General features: G+C 43.2%; 1 protein-coding gene across 5 annotated transcripts in view; it reads right to left on the bottom strand.

Annotated features, from left to right (window-relative positions):
* Positions 1-22,025, bottom strand: part of BICD1 (BICD cargo adaptor 1) — a 297,869-nt gene that overhangs the window by 149,109 nt on the left and 126,735 nt on the right. For all 5 annotated transcript variants that reach the window (XM_030543575.1, XM_030543550.1, XM_030543562.1 and 2 more), the window contains exon 2: positions 9,348-9,560. In XM_030543575.1, coding sequence (XP_030399435.1) covers positions 9,348-9,560 — 213 coding nt within the window. The remainder of the gene's footprint in view (positions 1-9,347; positions 9,561-22,025) is intronic.

Raw genomic sequence — 22,025 nt, 5'->3', positions numbered from 1 at the left:
TCATATATGAAGCCAAATACTGAACTAATTTGCTGAATCAATGTGAATCTTTCTTCAACCGAATGTATTGCTGTGTCAATGACTGCAAAGTAAAAGTTCACTTTGAATTTTTCTTTCAGATCATAAATAGGTTCGTCATCTGCTTTATATGTGAACTGCTTCCTCTTCTTTCTAATACGGATTGGATCTGGTTCAAAAAGTGCTGGTACATCCAACTCCTCAGCAAGTTCACCTGCATCTGTCAATGTTTTCTCAAAGGCTGCGTCACTTCTGCGGCCCACGAGAAACTTCTTGGTTTCTCCAAGTTGATTAATGGCATCACATATATCAAATTATTTTGCGTGAAGTTGTTTGCTAGTTATGTTGATCTCAAACAATATGTCATGCCACAAAACAAGAGAAACAAGAAACTTGAAACTAGAAATGGCTTTTGTAAGAGCCTTTGCATCAACTCGTGATGTATTGCCAGATGATCCTGTCAGAGTATTGTCTTCATAGATGTCTACCAGAGCATCACAGATGTCACCAATGAAAGCAGGATGGAAAAGCTCCCCCCTAAGAAGACCTAAGACATGATGGCTGGATACATAAACAGACACCTGTCCCTCACAGGCACTACCTCATAACATGCCAATTTTGCTCAGGACAGAACATCACAGAGGAATATTTTGCATTCAGTGGTCTCTACACTGGCCAAGCAACAGCATGACAACTAACCTAACCAGTCCATCCAACTTTTGTGACTGCGTCTTGGGCACTGGTGAGGGGTAGCGGTGCCAGACTGAGCCCGGTGATGGGTGCACTACAAATCTACAAACTGAGGCAAGGTGCTGGGCCTAGAGTCCTGCTGAGACTGCTGCCCTGCACCAAGTGGAGCACAGCCTCCATGAGGAGAGAACTCAAACAAATATCACGCTCCTTCTGCATGATTCCCCCAAGCACTTCTTCAGGCAGCTGCTATGGGGGTCACTCACAGGCTTAGGCCTGCCTGTTGCAGGCAAAACACAGCAGCAGGGCTTAAAACTCAGACAGGGCCGCCCAGAGGACTCAGGGGGCCTTGGGCAAAGCAAAATCGGGGGCCCCTTCCATAAAACATTTGCAATACTATAGTAACATGTATTAGGAAATGTAAAAAATAACTAGTAAAATACATTCAAAAATTAACTTGTAATAATTTGAAAATACACCACATACATTATTTAAAAATATTAAAAGCTGTAATGGTCTGTATACATTTGCAATTACATAACGGGCAGTTGCTGGGTGATTGTGATAGTTGATACCAATGGGCTGTCGTAGCCTGGGGGTGGTGCTGTTGTTGCCCACGGCTGGGTGGGGAGCTGGGCTCTGGGTTCAGGGGTGCCCAGCTCACAGGGGCTGGGCTCAGGGATGTGGGGAGATAGGGTCAGGGGGATGTCCAGCTCAAAGCTGGAGGTAAGGGCTGTGGGGGGATGAGATCGAGGGGGTTTCCAGCTCAGAAGGACTAGGCTCAGAGCTGGGGGTCAGGGCTGTGAGGGGGATGGGGTCAGGGGGGTGCCTGGGGGCACTGCGGCAGCTCAGCTCTGCAGGCTGCTGTTCTCTCCAGCCGTCCAGGCACAAGGGGAGCAGGAGCAGGGACCAGCCAAGGACCAAGGGGGCAGGAGCACAGGCACCTGAGGCTGACCTGTGGGGAGGCACTTGCTTACCTTGCCCAATGCATGAGCGTTGGGGTCCTCTTTCTTCCTCCGCTCCACCAGACCACTGCTGAGGCTCTTTTCTTCTCTGTGCCCCTTGCTGGGGCTGACGTGGAGGCTGAGCCAGGGGGCACCCGCCGCTTTCCTCCAGAAGCTGAAGTCCTGGTGTTGCGCCGCTGTCGCAGGGCCCCTGCCATGTGCCCTAACCAGAGCTGCGCAGCTCTGCCCAGTCGGGCAACGAGAAAAATTGCAGAGGCTGGAGCCCCTGCTCTGGGAGGGAGAGGGATTCTGAGCCTCTGCCTACAGCTCAGGGATTCCCCTGGGTCAGCACAGCCGCCGTCAGCCCGAACCTCTGGGCTGCCGCCGCGGCGCACTGACTCTGGGGGCACCCCGGGGTGCCGGGCTGCCGCGGCGGTGCACTGATCCCAGGGTCGCCCTGGGCTGCCGGGCTGCCGTGGCGGCACGCTGACCCGGGGGGCGCCGTGGGCTGCCGGGCTGTTGTGGCGGTGGCGGCGCGCTGACCCCGGGGGCACCCCGGGCTGCAGGCAACTGCTGCCGCGGGCAGCTCAGACTACCCCTCCAGCAGCAGCGGCTACAACCATTTAAAAAAATTTTTGGGTGCGCCGCTTTTTGGCACCCTCAAATCTTGGTGCCCTAGGCAACCGCCTAGTTCACCTAAATGGTTGCACCGGCCCTGCCTGCATGGTGTCTGGCTGTTTGCGAGGAGCCCAGGTTGGGAGCCACAACAGTGAAGCATTGTGAGGCACCCAAGGCTGCAGGATAGGTTGTGACACAGCCCCTCATTGGTCTGGATTGCATCCCGGAATGTCACAACTAGGATGCAAAGGAAAAGACAATCAGGTGACTGGATTCCATACATGTGCCCAGGATCAAAGTTTACAGCACCTCACAGACACACCAGAACCAGCTGGTGGACTTCCAAAGAAGACACCAGCTACCAGATTCTTAATGGATTTTGCACAGGGCACTTTTTAAAAAGATACTTTTCTAAAGGCAGATCTTCAATGGCAGGGCTGTGGCTGCTGAGGAGTAGATTTGCCAAATGGTATCACCAAACAGGAACAACTCCTCCACACAGACCTAACAGAATGGCCAGTGAACACATGGCTGAGGCCTTGTTATTACTGTTACTTTTATATAGCCCCCAAAAGTGCCTAGGGCTTTACAGGTGTACTACTCTGACTTCAGTGGTAGAGGGAAATGGTTCCAGATCTGCTGATTATGGGTCATCATGTGGGGCTGGGTATTCCCATCATGTCTAGTAACTAAATAATAAAACCCTACCACTGCAGCAGTGAGCTATTTATAGCAAACGCTACACAACCTCAAAAATCCCATCCAGTTTAAAGGTGCTTTTATGTGATGTGCCTATAGAAGCAGTGAGACAGTTTCCATTTTGCTATAGATAAACTAGAAAGTAGAAAAATCTCAGGCTCTCAGATCATTCATCTAGTTAACAGTCATTAAACCATCAGCCACCCTAGGCTGGTGCTTAATTTGTTTAAATAGTAAATCATCCCTAGTATAATTCATTTGACTCCAGATTAATCTCTCCCTCTGATTCAGGTTGATGGGGTCCATCTGATTTCAGGGTTCACACAGCAACGCACAGTACAGGACTAAGGGTTCTATTTCAGATCCTCTCTCACACACACACTCTGGCTCTCCCTGGGACACGATGCCAACTGTCCCATGAGTCCAAAGTAGCTTAAGCACCAAGTCACTCACCCTCTATGCTAGCAGCAAAGAATCCTGCGGCACCTTATAGACTAACAGACATTTTGGAGCATGAGCTTTCATGGGTGAATACCCACTTTGTCAGGCGCATGTAGTGGAAATTTCCCGGGTCAGGTATATGCTCTATGCTGTTCATCCCTGAGCCCCGGAAGATTGCAGGATCCTTTCAGCACTGATAGAGTGCATTCTTCCTTGTACTCAAGAGCACAAATAGTGCCTTTTCAAATGCCTGCTTAACCTAACAAGGCCCACCTGTCCAGATTGTTGCAGGACTGACAGCTCACACGTTCCCTTCATGACAAGGCAAATCTTTTACCCCTAAATGAAACTCAGTATTCCCCGATGTGTGCAGGTGCATACTCTCCATCGCAGTCCTTATGAATTGTTTCATCACACATGCCTGTGTTAGCCAACAAAAAACATAGTGTTACTACCTTTTAGTAAATATTAATCCTTTTAGTCCTCTTCTCCTTTTTATGTATTAAATTAATTCACATATTAACGATTCTCCCGAAATCCATACAGTATTAACAAGATGTGTTTGAATAGTAAGGCTAGAGTTCTGGTTTATAACCTGTGAATGACCTATATTTAGGAATTTCATGACTGAGTATTGGACTGTACTTCATTATGGCAGGTGCCTCCAAATGTGTGGGAAAACAGATGTGCAAAAAAAGAGACCCCCTCCCTCAAAGTGTCTACTGGAATACAAACACAACTGGGTGATTGACAGGGAACAATTGTTATTGGAGATGTTTTCTGAAATGATGAAATGGGGATGCATTAAAAGATGTTTTTAACTCAGTTGGAAATGCTGTTTGTCACCTAAAGATACCATAAAAGAAATTCTATAAGGTAAAATGAAAATGTTACAACATATCACACAGTGAAATTAATCGTAGGAAAGTATTTTCCTTCCAAAAAATGTGTTTGTCTTATGCACTGTAAAGAGACAGAGGTTTTGGAAGTTAGATGGAGAGTACAATCTATTGGCATCTCACCAGTTACACAGAAGACGACACCCAGAAGCCAGCTCTTTACCTTACACCAAGGATGGTAACATATCTATTCTTTCCATTTGATCCTGTTATTTGACCATCTGGAATTGTTACTAAATTTCAACACGCAACAATGGTATCCTCATAGAACCATAGGATTAGAAGGGACCGCAAGAGTCATCTAGTCTAACCCCCTGCCAAGATGCAGGATTTGTGTCTAAACCATCCAAGACAAATGGCTATCCAGCCTCCTTCTGAAAACCTCCAGTGAAGGTGCTTCCATGACCACCCAAGGCATCTGTTCCATTGTCCTACTGTTCTCACAGTTAGGAATATATAAATGAAAAACTTCCTAACTAGATGAACAACCAGACAGGAAACCATTGATGCCAATTTTACATGACTTATCCTACAACTTGTCTCATGCCTGAGCTACTCACTGCTACTACTTCTGTTTTTGTATCACTCATTGTGACAAGAGTACTCTCTTGGCATAGTGAAAAGGTGAATTTAAGGTCAGCTGCCACCTGTGCCTCAATAACAATTCTTTTCTTTGGCAGTTCTAGACTCTCAGAGCAATCTGCATGGGCCACTCTGACATCCAGCTTCTATGCTTCTTTTCAAATAAAAGTTTTCAACAGTACATTGTGAAATGGGTGACAGTTCTGAAAGCCACACTAACCATTTCTCATTTCTTTCCTTCCTACCTCTCTAGAAGTGGATCATTTCTTACAAGCTACACAGGTGTTTGTAAGGAGATATTACAATTACTCTGCAGCCTTCCATTTAACATTTCATGGCAAGAATGCTCAGTTATTCTTCAGTAGATTGAGCAGATTCAAAATATGGCCGCTAGCTAGCTGAGGGGCAACAAGATCAGGAACCAGGGTAACATGATAAGAATTTTGCATTGATTTGTGTTTTAACTGCAAAAAAAAATTAAAAAAATTAAAACCTCAATATTTGAAGATTTCACATCTTATTTTAATTTTTCAAATATATTCCGGGTTTTTTGGGGGAGGAGCGGGGGGGTGAAGGGGAAGGAGCCATGAATAATTGTGGCTTTTTTAACTGATTAAAAGGACCATTTCCGAATGAAAATAGCCCATATTTATTTGTAAAGGGCTCCTTTTTTAGTATAAAAAAGCAAACGTTCCAATGTCTCTGGAATGAAAATCAATTTGGATACAAAACTTGCCCAAGTTTTGGAAGCAAAAAGGCCATTTCACGCAGTTAAATTTCTCCAACATTAAATGGCCCAGAACAAAAAGGAATTATAATAGCTAGTGATTAAGGTCCTGGTAGTAGCTATTCATACTTGGAAAGAATCCACAGCACAACTATTTCAATTGCTAAAGCAGTGAAGTCTGGCATGGGTTTGAAATAGAAATAGTCCAAAGGTTCATCCACCATATCCTTTTGGTATTAAGAGTGAAATCCTGAGGCCAATGAAGTGAATGGGAGTTTTGCTATTGACTTCAGCAAGGTCAGGACTTGATCCTAAAGCTTCTCTCTCAGCCCAATCTTAGTGTAAGATGGGCACACACTCCCCACAGGCCTCTGTTCCCTTCTCCCCATCCACCCTTTCACTGTCACTTATTTCCCCGTGCCCTCTGGAAACCAGGTGTACACTGATGGTTAAGCTCCTTAACATTCCCATCACTGAAGCCTTGACATTCATTTATTTTATCAACTGGATTGCAAGCAGCCCTGGTCTGTGGTGGCTGTACCTTTCTGCAGTCCTAACAGATACCGCAGAAGTTTCTAGTGACACAGAATATGGTTTCAATCCTTTGTCTGCCAGGTTTAATCTGAAGTTCATCTTCTATAGGTTGAAGAGAGAGAGGAATGAATGGCAGCCTTAAAACTGTCTGCAGACTAAAAAAGGGATTTATCTGCATCCTGTTCAAATTCCTCAGCCTAACCATTTAAGCTTTGCACAGCTCCATCTCTACCTATATCTCTGCTCTCTTTTCCACCTACGTCCAAACTCAAGACCCTGGTTATGCCCAACTTGATCTCATAACTGCCCCCCTCGATACTGTTTCCCACTCTTTATGTCATGCTTTTCCTCATGCTGCCAGCTGTGCTTGGATCAGAATTACAGTTCCCATACATTTAAAGTCCTTCCACAGCTGGTCCCCTTGCAATAGCTTCCTGCTCCAGCTTTTGAGTCCAATCACATATTGTTTATATGGAATTAGCTTAAAGTATGGCTGTAAGCTCCTCAGGTCAGAGGCCTCATCTTCGTGCTGGACTATAAAGCACTGAGCCCCCTTATGATATTGTAGGGGGAGATTTTCAATGGCACAAATGGCACCTAACTGCCATTTGTGCCTTTGAAAATCTCCCCCATAAAAACCAGAAATATGTTAAATATTGCAAAATTAACAGCAAAAGTGACAGAAGATAAAGATTATATTGTAAAAAGATCCTGTTACTTGTGACACTTTGGGCTTTATTTTCACCTTTCACCAGTTCATATGCAGCTACATAAAAGATTAAATAAGCTATTAAGCATATTGATTTCTAGAGAGATACACAGAGCAGCAACAACTATATATTCACATAATATATCTGAACTTTGTCACTGATTACTGAAAAATGTTCTTCATGACTATAAACCTAGTTAATGAAAACAAAATATGGTGTCTGGTTCAGATTACTGAAAGATTTTAAGAGGCTCTAATCAATTTTGGTTGTTGGGTTTAGTGCACGGGCGCTAAATAGTGTTGCCGGCCTGTGATATACAGACGGTCAGATGAGATGATCTGATGGTCCTTTCTGGCCTTAAACTCTATGACTACAAGTTCTGAATGTCCCAAGTTAGAGGCCGTGGGTGGGGAAACAAAGGGCAGACTTACTTTAGAAAACATTTATTTTCTATTTATTTATTTATTTGGATTTAAATAATAATTTAAGGATGCCTAGCTGAGGTTCTAGACCTCACAACACATCATTAATAATACAGTGAAGTCTCAGCAGCATTAATGTAATCATTTCAACAGGAACTCAGCCAGCCAGAGACCTACAGAAACTCCTTTCCACCCTTCATTGTTGTGGGAAATGTACCTTCAGCCCTCTCAGACAGGTGTCTTTTGCACCAATTTGAGGCTATTTCTGCGTGTGCATGAATGACAGACAGACAGACAGACACACACACACGAGGGTGGATGGGACAGTTCCAGAGTCCCACAGCCCTCACAGAGAAAGCCCTGACAGCCTCCCCACACCCTTCTATAATGAGGAAAATCCAGCTCAAAAAGCTTGGCAGACTGTAGTATGGCACATCCTTGCAATAATTCATGTTTGTTTGCTTTTTTAAACTCTGGGATTACTCAATTCATAGAGCTCATAAGAGCCATTGGCTTTCAAGTATGTCCTGATTGTTCAAAATACCCTTGCAGGGATTCAGATATTTCTGCCCTGTTGGAAAACTGCTGACCAGACACTCCTACAGTACATGATCAGCATCCTGATTCTGAACAGAATGACCAGAACAAGAAACAGAACCCAATTGGAAGAAAGTTCCCAACACAGATTGGGGTTGGTGGTGCACTTTTATCAAGCAATTTAGCCGCATGGTACCTATAACAGGGCCTGCACTGGGAGAATCCAACAATCTGTTTTCCGCACCAGAGAGGATCAACTGAGTCCAGACCAGAATACTGCAGAGTTATGATGCACTTACAGAAATACCATCTCCAGCATTGTGGAGGAATGGTTAAAAACATTTTTTAAAAACATAGGGAGGCTAATTTTAATTTATACTTAATAAAAAACCAAAGTATTTTAAAAAACAAACAAATGACAGCCCCTCTAAAAAAAGATGACTTTGGACTTACATTTTTTAGGTGTGTGCGTACTTAACACCTCTGAACAACAAAAGTTTTCTATTTCACTTGCAAGTGTAGACAAAGCCTTAGTGTCACTAGTGGAACACGGGACAAAGTCCAGAGCCACTTAAAGTAGAACAGCACCTCAGTTCTTGACTCCCTATTGACACATAGGACCTATGATATTAATCTCAATGAGATGTACATGCCTGGAAAGAGAGGAACAATGAGCTGTGTAAGCAACAGGACACTTCTGGATATGAGGTTGATGTGAGATATGTGCCTTCCTCAGGCCAAAGGCCTACAAGCACCTGAGATATGTAGCTACCTCCAATTATTACACTTCATTCAGTGTGTCATTATTCTATTAAGAAAATGGTAAAATTGGAAAATCTGAAGACATGTATTCACTGGAATCTGTAACCTTAGCTAGCCAGTTTGTTTCCTCCCTAATCCCAACTTTCAAAACATGAACAAACTCATGAACCCTGTACAGTAAACAGCAAAGAAGTGAAAGTTCTGGCTAGGTGTAAGATTATAGATTATCAGGGTTGGAAGGGACCTCATGAGGTCATCTAGTCCAACCCCCTGCTCAAAGCAGGGCCAATCCCCAGACAGATTTTTGCCCTAGAGCTGTAAGTAGCCCCCTCAAGGATTGAATTCATAACCTTGGGTTTAGCAGGCCAATGCTCAAACCACTGAGCTATTCCTCCCCCCAAAATAGCCAACTCAAAATAATGTAAGTGAGAAAACAGAAAGTGAGAGCAAGAGAGAAAATCATCTGAACAGAAAAGAATGCAAAAAACAGGTATTTATGAGAAGTGCATGTTTCTGCAGATCCTGAACAGTAAGATGAAAACCCTGCTGTGCTTTTAAAATTATGAATTGCTGACCTGGTCGTCCCCCCCTACACACAAACAAACTGGGTTGTGGTGTCCCTGGGACTGATTACCGCAGGATACTCCCGTATTTATAGATACAATGCTATTTTTGTGACTCAGAGCCATACCATTTATCAAACTCAAAGAAAACCCATTCTTAATCCCATCCCTCACTCTCCTCCCTCACCCTGATTAATTTACCTCTTTCAGGTCATGGACGATAGCAGTGAGCCTCTCATTCTCTGCTTGAACCTTGGTGACCACTGCCCTGCTCTGTTTCAGCTCATTTTGCATCTCCAAGATCTTCCCTAGGTAATAAGCTTCCTTTGATGCAGATTCCTGCAGGAGAGTCTCTTCACGTGTTTCACCATCTTCCGCCACTTTGCGGTGAATTGAGAATGATTGTCCAAATGCCTGCAAGAGTAAAATAATGGAAGCCCTTAAAAATCTACTCACTATAGAGAGCAACTCTATCCTGCCATGGGGAATGGACCACATCTGGGGCCTCCACGCTATGACCAACTAAACATTGTATCAGCAGCTTTCCAAGAGATGACGGTGTCACAGGTTGAGCCTCCTGTCTGGGATGCCACCTGATATGCTGGGGTCCCATTGGTTCTGCCCGTTCCACCAGCCTGGGTTTCCTCACCCAGTCCTAGCTGTGCCAGGCCCTAAAGCCTTCTCCAGCACGCATACACAGGTAGGGACACACCCAGCTGCAAATGGACACAGACACTGAAATCAGCTCTGTGTGAGAGGAATCAGCTTGGAGATTGCCCAGCACTCACGTGGTGTATACCTCCTTTGGGGCATAAAACCAAAATAATATTGTCTTGAACTATATAGAAAGACCTGCACAGTGCAAGCTCATGAAAATTCACCCCCCCCCCACCCAGTATGAATGGCACAAACTGGGTTTTTAAATAAAAAATAAATTTATTAATTACAAAAGGTAAATTTTAAGTGATTATAAGGGATAGCAAAAAGAACAAAGATTACTGAGAAAATAAAACAAAACATGCAAACGAAGCTTAATACACCCAAGAAACAGGTTACAAAATGTAATTTCTGACCCTAAATGTTGTTTTAGGCAAGTTGCAGAGTTTCTGTAGTTTAGAGTTCGTTATTTTTCTTTACAGACTGGACCCATCTCAGCCTGGACTCAACCCCTGCCTTTCCCTTCAGGTGTTTTTAGCAATCTTCCTTCTTGAACTGGGAGGCAATGGAGATGAGTCCTGTTTGCCTTACTCCCTAGCCTTAAATAGAATTTACATAAGGCAAGAACCTTTTGTTTCCAGAGGAAAAATACAAGCAGCATCCAAGATGGTACTCTGTATCAGGTGACATCATCAGACGAACCTGCAGTATCAAAGCAACATCCCAGGAAGCTCCTCAGGATGGTGTCAGATTAGTATCTCCAAAGTTCTATTGTCCTTCTTAAATGGTTCATTCAGGCTGATGGAGCAATGCCCACCAGACAGTAAGCATTCTCCCAAGCACACACACAGTTGCAATTGTTACAAAGTCAATATTCCTAACCTCAGACACAGAAATGATACATGCATGCAATAAGATAAACACATTCAGTAGATCATAACCTTTTCAACGATACCTCATCACGACCCGTCTTGCATAAAACATATCTTAGTTATGCCATATTCACGTCATAACAATATTTCTATGATGAATATGGGGTGTAATGTCACAGAGCACCCCACTTAATTTGCATGAAATAAAACACATTGAAGCTGTTGTCATCTGTAATATAGATGTAGCCCAGAACAAAACACAGGTACCACTGTGCAATATTTCATCTTCTTCCAAGTAGTCTCCTCTGAGATCTAGATGGTGCACTGCTTGCTGAGAAATTCTGTCTTCCTGGGCTCAGTATGCTTATTTGTATTACCATAGCACCTAGGAGACCTGTTCATGGACCAGGACCCCATATATTGCTAGGTGCAGGACAAAAAACACAGAACAAAACAACAGTCCAAGCCCATGGGGCTTACGCCATCAGTAGCCATTTGACCATCACTGAGCTAGGTGATCCAATATCTGCAAGTGCTCTTTTTCTCTAATTTATATTAAATAGATTTTTTTAAAAACAGTGTACATGGCTAGTAGTGCTCTCTAGCGGGGTGGCTCTAGGCACCAGCAAAGCAAGCACCTGCTTGGGGCAGCCCATTTGCAGGGGCAGCATGGGAGCGGAGAACCAACAGGGGGCTCTGGGAGCTCTAGTTCCTTGGTTAGCTCCCTGCCTATAGAGCCAGCCCTGGAGCAGGGAAAGAACTACATTTCCCGGCATTCTCTTGGCCACTACGAACTGGAAAGGAAGTGGGGGGCCTCATGTGGCAGTGTGCTGTGAGTGGAAAGGAGACCATATTTTAACATTCAAAAAACAGGACACTCCAGGGGGAGGGAAGCCCCACTCTGCCACCATTCACTCCATCTGACTGCCCTCCACAGAAACTCCAACCCATCCAACCCTCCCCCTTCGCTCCCTGTCCCCTGATCACCCCCTCCCAGGACCCCTGCCTCTAACTTCCTCCCAGGATCCCACCCCCTATCTAAGCCTCCCTTCTCCTTGTCCCCAAATGCCCCCTCCTGAGACCCTCCCCCAACCTCCCCCGCAGGACCCCAACCCCTACCTGTCCCCTGACAAACCCCTGCGACTCCCATGCCTATCCAACCGCTGCCTGTCCCCTTACTGCCCCCCTGAACCTCCACCCCATCCAACCCCCCCTGCTCCCTGTCCCTTGACTGCCCCCCCGGAACCGCCTACCCCTTCTCCAACCCCTTAGCCCCCACACCATGCCACTCAGACCGGCATGTCTGGCTCTGCGCAGCTCCAGACACACTGCTGCAGTGTCCCCCTGTGGAGCCCACAGCCCCCCACCCCCACCCCCAGCACCTGCCTTCCAGATTTGAACACCTCAAAATTCAGGACTGCTCAAACTCAGTTTGGGCAGCTGTTACTTCATTTCTCTCAAATCAAATATACTGATCCACTGTAACTTGCTGTAGAAAAAGTAGGATAAAATTGAGCAAGCAATGCTTCCCAGTGGTTATTAGGACTGGAATTGCTATTTTCAACAGCCATTGCCTTTTTTTTGTTTGTTTGTTTAAAAGGAAGACAGTGATATTGCATTTGCAAATTCCCCATAGAAAGAAAGAGTGGAACAAAAGAATAATAAAGGCACCTCAACTTTTCCTCATTTATAGAGGACAATCTTATAATATGCATCCAGATATCCTCCAATCACACAAGCTGAAAATTGTTCCACGTTACTGAAGCTCTGTAACCATATGGGAACCAATCCTGTCTGTGTTTTGTGCACATCCGAAATTCCTGCTCAATGACCCACCCTGGGAGCGAGTTACCAGTGACCCAGGGCTGCGGCGGAAAGAGGGGGCAGGTGGGGGGGAGAAGAGCCCAGTGCTGGGGCAGCAGGGCGTGTTGGTGGAGGGAGGGGGAGAGCCCAGGGCTGGGGCAGCAGTGGGGTATTGGGGGGAGCGCTGGGCTGGGATGAGGGGCAGCCAAAATTTTTTTTGCTTGGGGCAGCAAAAAACCTAGAGCTGGCCCTGGCTCTCTACATTGTCTTTCATTTTCAACAGTGCCTTATAATGTGACCCAACTTCAGGCAATCAGAGGCGCAAAGAGAATATGTGAAGGCTCATCATAATTCACAAGAAAGTTGAGAAGGCTACATAGGCAATGACCATCTATATTACTGTACAGCAAATAGAGATGCTGCTTTTAAACTCTTTAAAAAATGAGAGTTTGACAGCATTACCATTTTTATTTGCTTTCTTTTAGCCTCTTTCTCCCCGCTTCCCTGCTCCACTCCCTTCTTTTCTATCCCCTGTTCCTCTCATGAAGAGAGTATTATTATTTAGGGATGAAAAGAAATTTCTAAAGGAACAGATATTTGCCAGTTAATCTTTCCCTGCTGTTGGCCTGAGTGATCCCCTTTCTTGCATAGCACTTCCCAGTGGTTAATGAGAGAGATGGCTGCTTTAGACAGCTCTAGTTCAGTACTACAGCAGGCCCAGTAGAGATCAGCAGCATCATTTAGTCGATAGGACAGACAAAAAGGCACATAGCGAAGAAACATCTGCCACTTCATTTTAATTACTGTTAGTCAAAACCGTGGATAACCTACTCAAAACCAATGGAAATAACCAAGTATAAAGAGCCATTATCTTAATAGTAGCTAAAGCTCTCACACATTTTTTAACCCAAAAAATTATTCTTGCTTGAAGATGGCGATAGTCTTCCCATTTCAGGGCTGACAAAGGTTGTGGAAGCATCTCTTCCTCTAATGAAGACCCTCCCAAAAATTTAATTTCTGCTGTACTCATAGCTCCATTCTCAGCTTGATCCCCCAAACCCAAAGTATACTAGACAGTTGTTCTTTTTGTGAACGGTACTCTCCTTTACCTTCTCGTTAATAGAAATGTCATGCCAAATTAAATCCATTGCCTTACCGTTGTTATTTATAGCCTTCTCAGAACACATGCAACATTTTGCTGGCATCACAGTTGAAAGAACCCTTGAGAATTTCATTGCAAAACTCTGTTCATACCTCTGTACTTTGTAAGTATGGTTTACTTCAAGGGTATTGTGAAATCAGCATTAAAGGATTCTAAATATATTCAATAATATATTAATTCAGCTGTCGCTTCAAAAGACTGCAAGTTCTGAAACAGCAGGAGTCAGCAACTTGCTGGATGGGTTATTTTAAACAAGAGGTTCGATTTAAACTAATGCAACTGTTAATTGTGATTCAGTAAATACACCTGTTAATATAACAGGGAATTAGGAACACTGCTGATGAAGTACAGCTTATGAAATAAAAGGTGCATTCAGTGGCTCACTATTAATGATTAAAGGCCTAAGCAATAAAGTGCCTGTCTTTCAAAGGGACACAGATACTGTGGTGATGAAAGCTAGAGACAAAAACACATTTTTTAAAAAGTGAGAGTCAACTCTGACTGAGGAAAACAGAAAGGAACAAACTCTGGCAAGTCAAGCATAAAAGTATAATTAGACAAGCCACCAAAAAAAGAAAAGAAAAAAAAAGAAAGAATTTGAAGAGAACTAGCAAAAGAAACGAAAACTAACAGCAAACTCTTTTTTAAGAACATCAGAAGAAAGAAACCTGCCAAACAATCAGTGGGGCCACTGGAAAATCAGGATGTTAAAGGAGCACTCAAGGAAGACAAGGCCATTGTGGAGAACCTAAATAAATTCGTTGCATCAGTCTTCACTGCAGAAAAGATATAAGGGAGATTACATTTCAGCCATTCTTTTTAGGGGACAGACCTGAGGAACTGTCTCAGGTTGAGTTGTCAGCAGAGGAGATTTTGAAACAAACTGATAAATTAAATGGTAATACATCACAGGGACCAGATGGTATGCACCCAAGAGTTCTGAAGAAACTCAAATATGAAATTGCAGAACTACTAGCTGTGGTATGTAACCTATCCATTAAATCAGCCTCTGTACCAGACGACTGGAGGATAGCTAATGTAATGCCAATTTTTTTTTAAAAGGCTCCAGAGACAATCCTAGCAATTACAGACCAATAAGCCTAACTTCAGTACCAGACAAATTTGTTGAAACTATAGTAAAGAACAGAATTATCAGGCACATAGATGAGCACAATATGTTGGCAAAGAGTCAACATGGCTTTTGAAAAGAGAAATCATGCCTCACCACTCTATTAGAATTCTTTGATGGGGTCAACAGACATGTGGGCAAGGGTGATCCAGTGGATATAGCGTACTTGGACCTTCAGAAAGCCTTTGACAAGGTCCCTCACTAAAGGCTTTCAAGCAAAGTAACCAGTCTTGGGATAAGAGGGAAGGTCCTCCCATGGACCAGTAACTGGTTAAAAGATAGGGAACAGCATGTAGGAATAAATGGTCAGTTTTCACAGTGGAGAGAGGTAAACAGCAGAATCCCACAAGGATCTGTACTAGGGCCAGTGCTATTCAACTTGTTTATAAATGATCTGGAAAAAGGGGAGAACAGTGAGTTGGGAAAGTGTGCAGATGGTACAACATTACTCAAGACAGTTAAGTCCCAGGCAGACTGCAAAGAGTTACAAAGTGATCTTGGGTGACTGGAAAACAGTGATAGATGAAATTCAGTGTTGATAAATGCAAAGTAACGAACCCTGGAAAACACAATCACACCTATACATACAAAATGATGGATTCTAAATTAGCTGTTATCATTCAAGAAAAATCTTGGAGTCATTGTGGACAGTTCTCTGAAAACATCTGCTTAATGTACAGCAGCTATCCAAAAAGCTAAACACAATGTTAGGAACCATTAGGAAAGGGATAGATAATACAACAGAAAATATCTTAATGCCACTATATAAGTCAGTGATACACCCACACCTTGAATAATGTATTCAGTTCTGGTTCTCTCATCTCAAAAAAGACACATTAGAATTGGAAAAAATGCAGATAAAGGCAACAAGAATGATGAAGGGTATGGAACAGTTTCCATATGAGGAGACATTAAAAAGACTGGGATTGTTCAGCTTAGAAAACAGATGACTAAGGGGGGGGGATATGATAGAGGTCTATAAAAATCACAAATGGTGTGGCGAAAGTGAATAAGGAAGTATTACTTACCCCTTCACGTAACACAAGAACCAGGGAATCAGGCAGGGAAATTAATAGGCAGCAAGTTTAAAAACATACATAAGGAAGTACTTCTTCACATAATGCACAGTCAACCTGTGGAACTCATTGCCAGGGGATGTTCTGAAGGCCAAAAGTATAATGGGTTCAAAAAAGAATTAGATAAATTCACAGAAGATAGCTAATAGTCACTAATGAACCTATGATGGTCAGGGATGCAACCGCATGCTCTGGGTGTCCCTAAACCTCTGACTGCCAGAAGCCAAGACTGCATGACAGGGGATGGATCACTTGATAATTGCTCTGTTCTATTCATTCCCTCTGAAGTATCTGGCACCAGCTGCTGTCAGAGGACAAGATACTGGGCTAGCTGGGCCATTGGTCTGATCCAGTATGGCCATTCTTATGTTAGCTATATATGTATGTACAGACATATTTATATGTCACCATCACAGCAGCTGTAGCTGGCAGAGCAAGAGAAGACAACCAGCCCATGAAAAGACAGGAGGGCATGGCCTTGCTACTAAATACCTGTTTTACTGGAATCTGAATCCTTCCCATGCTGTCAGATATAACTTAAGGAGACTATTATGGATAAATACCAAAATACATCAGTGGTATCCTTGAGAACATAAGAATGGGCATGCTGGGTCAGACTGATGATCCATTTAGCCCAGTATCCTGTCTTTTGACAGTGTCCAGTGCCAGACGCTTCAGAGAGAGAGACAGAACAGAACAAGGCAATTTACTGAGAGTGATCCATCTGCGGTCATCCAGTCCCAGCTTCTGGCAGTCAGAGGTTTAGGGACACCTAGAGCATGGGGTTGCATCCCCGAGTATCTTGGCTAATAGCCATCGAGGGACCTATCCCTCCCATCAGTGAACCTATCCATCCTTCTACGTGGGTCATCATGAGCCCTTTTCCTAATATTTGATGTCTGGGTGCTGTCTTTTTAGGTTTGTGAGATGCATTGAAAGGGGATTTGGGATTTTATTTTTCTTCCCTGAAAACTTTATCCTGGTTAGCATTTGGCCATAGCAACTTTAATTAAAAAAAAAAAATACTGTATTAGACCCCCAGGGGGTTTCGGGCATGAGAAAAATCATACAAAAACATATTTAATTATTATTTGCTGCACCACATCTAACACACTTTCTGTAATGGTGGTGAAACAATGTCTATACTAGAACTAAGGATATTTAAAATGCAAGTTTCAAGGCACAGGAGCACAATAGCTGTCGTTTTCCTAGTGTATACAAGTCTCAGGAAGAAGAGGCAACCATTCACAAAAGGATTGTTTCCCCTCTCATCCCCGCCCTCCAAAATCCAACTTTAAATGTTTGTTCCTAAAAGGAATGCAGGACAATTAGCTGCCAAAAATATAGCGGGTCTCTAGTACATGTAGGGTGACCAGATGTACTGATTTCATAGAGACAGTCCCGATTTTTGGGTCTCTCTCTTATATAGGCTCCTATTACCTCCCACCAGCTGTCCCAATTTTTCACATTTGCTGTCTGGTCACCCTAAGTACATGTTTATGTCTCCACAGAAGCCATGGAATTTTAGCTGCTCAGTGATAGAACCAGCTATTTACTTGATCTTTTACTGTGCTGGTAAATCATTTATCCGGAATCACTTTTTATAAAACCACTAACAGCAAATTATGAATTACACTGATCATTAAGAACTGAACTTCTACCAATCATCATCTAAACTGTGCCCTACTTCACATCCTATAAACTAGTTCTCACACTGTAAGGGCTTGTCTACATCACAAAGTTGCAGCGCTGGTGAGGGGGTTACAGCGCTGCAACTTAGGAGGTGTACACATCTGCAGGGCATCACCAGCACTGCAACTCCCTGTTTGCAGCGCTGGCCGTACTCCCGTTTTGTCTTGGGTGTAGAGGATCCAGCGCTGGTGATCCAGCGCTGGTAATCAAGTGTAGACACTTACCAGCACTTTTCTTGACCTCCGTGGAATAAGCAGGTATCCCAGCATACCTGAGGAAGCCTCTCTGGTAATCAAGCAGGTCTCCTTCCCTGGTTTGCTCTCGCGTTCCCCGAACCCCCGTGCAAGCAGGTCTCCTTCCCTGCGGTTTGCAGGGGGGTTCGGGGAACGCGAGAGCAAACCGCGGGGAAGCTGGTCTCCTTCCCCGGTTTGCTCTCGCGTTCCCCGAACCCCAGTGCAAGCAGGTCTCCTTCCCTGCGGTTTGCTCTCGCGTTCCCTGAACCCCCGAGCAAGCAGGTGTCCTTCCCTGCGGTTTGCAGGGGGGTTCGGGGAACGCGAGAGCAAACCGCGGGGAAGCTGGTCTCCTTCCCCGGTTTGCTCTCGCGTTCCCCGAACCCCCCTTGAAGCCGCCCAACAGCGCTGCAGTGTGGCCACATCTAACACCACTTGCAGCGCTGGTTGCTGTAAGTGTGGCCACTCTGCAGCGCTGGCCCTATACAGCTGTACTAATACAGCTGTAACAACCAGCGCTGCAAAATTGTAGATGTAGACATACCCTAAGAGCTTTAAGCTTTTTGTCATCACTTCACCCCATCGCCTACCTTCCTACCTCTCACAAAAATGAATATTTCACAACTAGGAAATGTCCAAATATAATAGAGGTATCCAGCATGAGGGTGCAACTAAGCTGATGAGTTTTTATGTATATTTTACAATTCAAAGGGGAGTGATTCCCCTGCTTATGTACACATATGCTAGCTGGAGCAGTGTCACCGCAGTAGCACAGGTAGTGGTAGCAGAGATACAGCTGAGCCAGGCTGAGTCCAATCTGAAACCAGTGGATAGGTACTTGGCATGGCTCAGTCATGCCTCTGCTGCCACTACCCATCCTTCTGTGGCCATGTTGCTATTCATAGTTGCAGCAGCTTGATGAGAGCCAGAGCGACTGTGTGTATATAAGCAGGGAAACCACACCCCTCACTCCTACTGTAGGCATAGCTATAGTGAGAGAGAAAAAGAATCAGTATTTTTTCCTGTGAATTCTAATTTGAACACGTAGTCTGTAAAAATACTTTATGATATGCTATTAAACTACTCCACAAATTGCTGTCAGTTTATACCTATCCCCCCAATTTTTTTTTTGCATAATTCCTCTTAGCATAGTTTGAAATTATGCAAACCACACATCAAGGAGAGAATATCAAAAGTATCCTTTTGTCAAAGTGTGCGCAAGCAGTTTTCCTCCTTGTGCATTTTAAACTTCGATTAGAACAATTTGCATGTAGAATGGCTACACTTTTCAAAGAGAACTACTTAAGTGCTTCAATGGGACTATTCACATGTTTAAAGTTATGCACATGCCTAAATATTTTCAAGATCAGAGCCTAAGGCATTTGTGTAGAAAACAGTACTTCCTTATATAACCATGTAACCTTGCTGTAGAGGTTCCAGTGAGCTGGTCTTTTATTTCACCAGCACTGTCCCTTTAAGAGGAAAAGTTTGCTGCTTTTGAATCAGTTCGGGTTAACAAAACTTGTAATAGGCTTGATATAAAAAGAACACGAGTACTTGTGGTACCTTAGAGACTAACAAATTTATTTGAGCATAAGCTTTCGTGGGCTACAGCCCACTTCTTCAGATGCATAGAATGGAACATATAGTAAGGAGATATATACACACACATACAGAACATGGAAAGGTAGAAGTAGCCATATTAACTCTAAGAGACTAATTAATTAAGATGAGCAATTATCAGCAGGAGAAGAAAAAAACTTTTGTAGTGATAATCAAGATGGCCCATTTCAGACAGTTGACAAGAAGATGTGTGGATACTTAACATGGGGAAATAGATTCAATGTGTGTAATGACTCAGTCATTCCCAGTCTCTATTCAAATTAATGGTATCTAGTTTGCATATTAATTCAAGTTCAGCAGTTTCTCACTGGAGTCTGTTTTTTAAGCTCTTGTGTTGAAAAATTGCCACCCTTAAATCTGTTACTGAGGGACCAGAGAGGCTGAAGTGTTCTCCGACTGGTTTTTGAATGTTATAATTCCTGATGTCAGATTTGTGTCCATTTATTCTTTTGCGTAGTTTGGTGATTGATTAGATTACTAAGAGTCATTCTAGTTGTGAATACCCTAGAAAGCTACTCAGAAGATACTGCTGGTCCACAGCTGGCTTTTAGTTACAGGAAACATATTGCACGAGGTTTCTGACAATTGCATGGGTTTCCTGATGCAATTCAAGACACTAACATTGCTATATAAAGCCCTATACGGCTTGAGTCCTGTCAGAAACCACTAGCCTCCTTGTGTAGTGCCACGACAGTTTAAATGGTGTGACGCTCAAGTTAGATTTAAAGATCTGAAGGCCAAATGAACCTTTTCAGTGGAAGACTTCCCCGACTGGTCTGACAGATGTCAAGTGTGAGATCACCAAGGCATGATGCTCTTAGCAGATGAACCAGACCCCTACAATCCTTTGGTTTATCTACAAAGTCCCATAATGCTTTATAACTAAAATTCTTCATATTCAGGCTAAATCTCTGTGTGTTGTCAAATGGTGGATTGTGTGATGTCTTGCTCTGACCCCAATCTTTAGAAATATGTCCAGAAAACCAAGGAAGTGAACACTTGTTGTTAAAGATGTTTTCTGTAATTTGTGAAATAAAGACTTGTTGATAGATGTCTTTAGCTTATCACAGTTATATAAGTTGAGATGCCATGAAAAGAACTCCACAAGCCAATAGGTCATGACAATGAAATTTTCTGAGTCTCTTTTTTGTAAAGAAGTATGAAATATAAAGGGGGGAATTTCTACAAGATAGTTGGAACGCATCAGGGTGCAAAACCACTTCCCCTATTGATAAGGTATTTGCCTTTTTGTATCATTCTGATTCATCTTTTACTAATAATCTTTGATTATGAAATTGAACCTGGAATCAAACCTTTAGTTAACAGTGCAGAGCCCATCTTTTACCTCACGTATTTGCCCAAGGAGGGAGTTGGTGATTCATTTATTTGGGGGGATATATTTTCCTTTTGAGTTGTTCACAAAAACTGTACAGTATGTCATCATTAAACACTGAACATTTGCCCAGAGACTTTGAAACCTCATAACAGTATATAGTGTGATTTTTATTCCAAATGGATTCTGAGCACTCTGAATGATGAGAATTCAGCAATGACAGAAGTTCATATCAGTACATTATAAGAGATCGTGTTAATGGACACGTATAGGCCATTATGTGATACATGAGTTAGAAATAAAAATGAAAACAAGGTCATTCATCATAGATCTTAGAACCTTTATGTGTGGAATATAATCGGCATGCAAGAATGTAGGGAATGAGGTGGACATATGCTCCTGAAGGAGTGGAAGAAAAATATGATTGATCCAAGCAATTCCACAGTTGTGAATATTTCAACATAACCAAGTAACAATCAGAACGACAATGCCTATTCAGAGACAAAAAAAAAGCATCACTGAAAGATGAAAATCATGTTCACTACTTTTAAAAAAGCTGAGAGTTAATTCAAGAATAGAAAAGTACCACATATGCAAAAGATCAGCTAAAAACAGTAGCAGGTAATGGAAGATGCTGTGGGAAGTCCACCTGAGTTTCTGTTTTATTTTTATTAGTTCACTCTCAGGGCTGAAATTTGGAAGAAGAGTTCTGCTGAAATTTACTGTTACGACCTGTGAGCAATAAAGTTTACTGTAAAGCATGACTTGACTTCTGCCACAAATGGGCAAATGATGAGCCTACCTGTATGACTGATATTTAACCCAGTTTCCCCAGACACAAAATGTAACAGCACAGAACTTGTTAAAAAGATTACCTGTTTCAACAGCTAACTCAATTTAAGTAGGAATGCATTTATGCTAGTAAATTCCACAATTCCAGCACAAAGCAGGAAACAGGGGAGAGGAGGAAGGGTCAAGTTCTGCAGAGGGTTGTGCAAAGGACAAGAGAGCTCCCAAATTAAAGCATCAATATGAGGCTCCTAGCTAGTGAATACTTAATCATCTAGTGGTATATGATTTACTGTTTGCTCTGACTTCTTTCCTTTTCAATCCCTCCACCTCCAGTCACAGAACTCCTGCTCTCCATGCTTTGTCCATCCTTCCCAACCTCCTGTCATACTTCTTACCTCTATTCTATTGAGGTTTTTATACAGCCATTATCACTGTAATAGCTGGATGCCTTCCCAAAGTGCATCAAGCACCATGAAGGCTCAGAAACATCTAGCATGCACCAATATGCCT

Source organism: Gopherus evgoodei, chromosome 1 (genome assembly GCF_007399415.2).
Source record: "Gopherus evgoodei ecotype Sinaloan lineage chromosome 1, rGopEvg1_v1.p, whole genome shotgun sequence".
Lineage (NCBI taxonomy): Eukaryota > Metazoa > Chordata > Testudines > Testudinidae > Gopherus > Gopherus evgoodei.
This window is presented reverse-complemented; position numbering and strand designations above follow the sequence as displayed.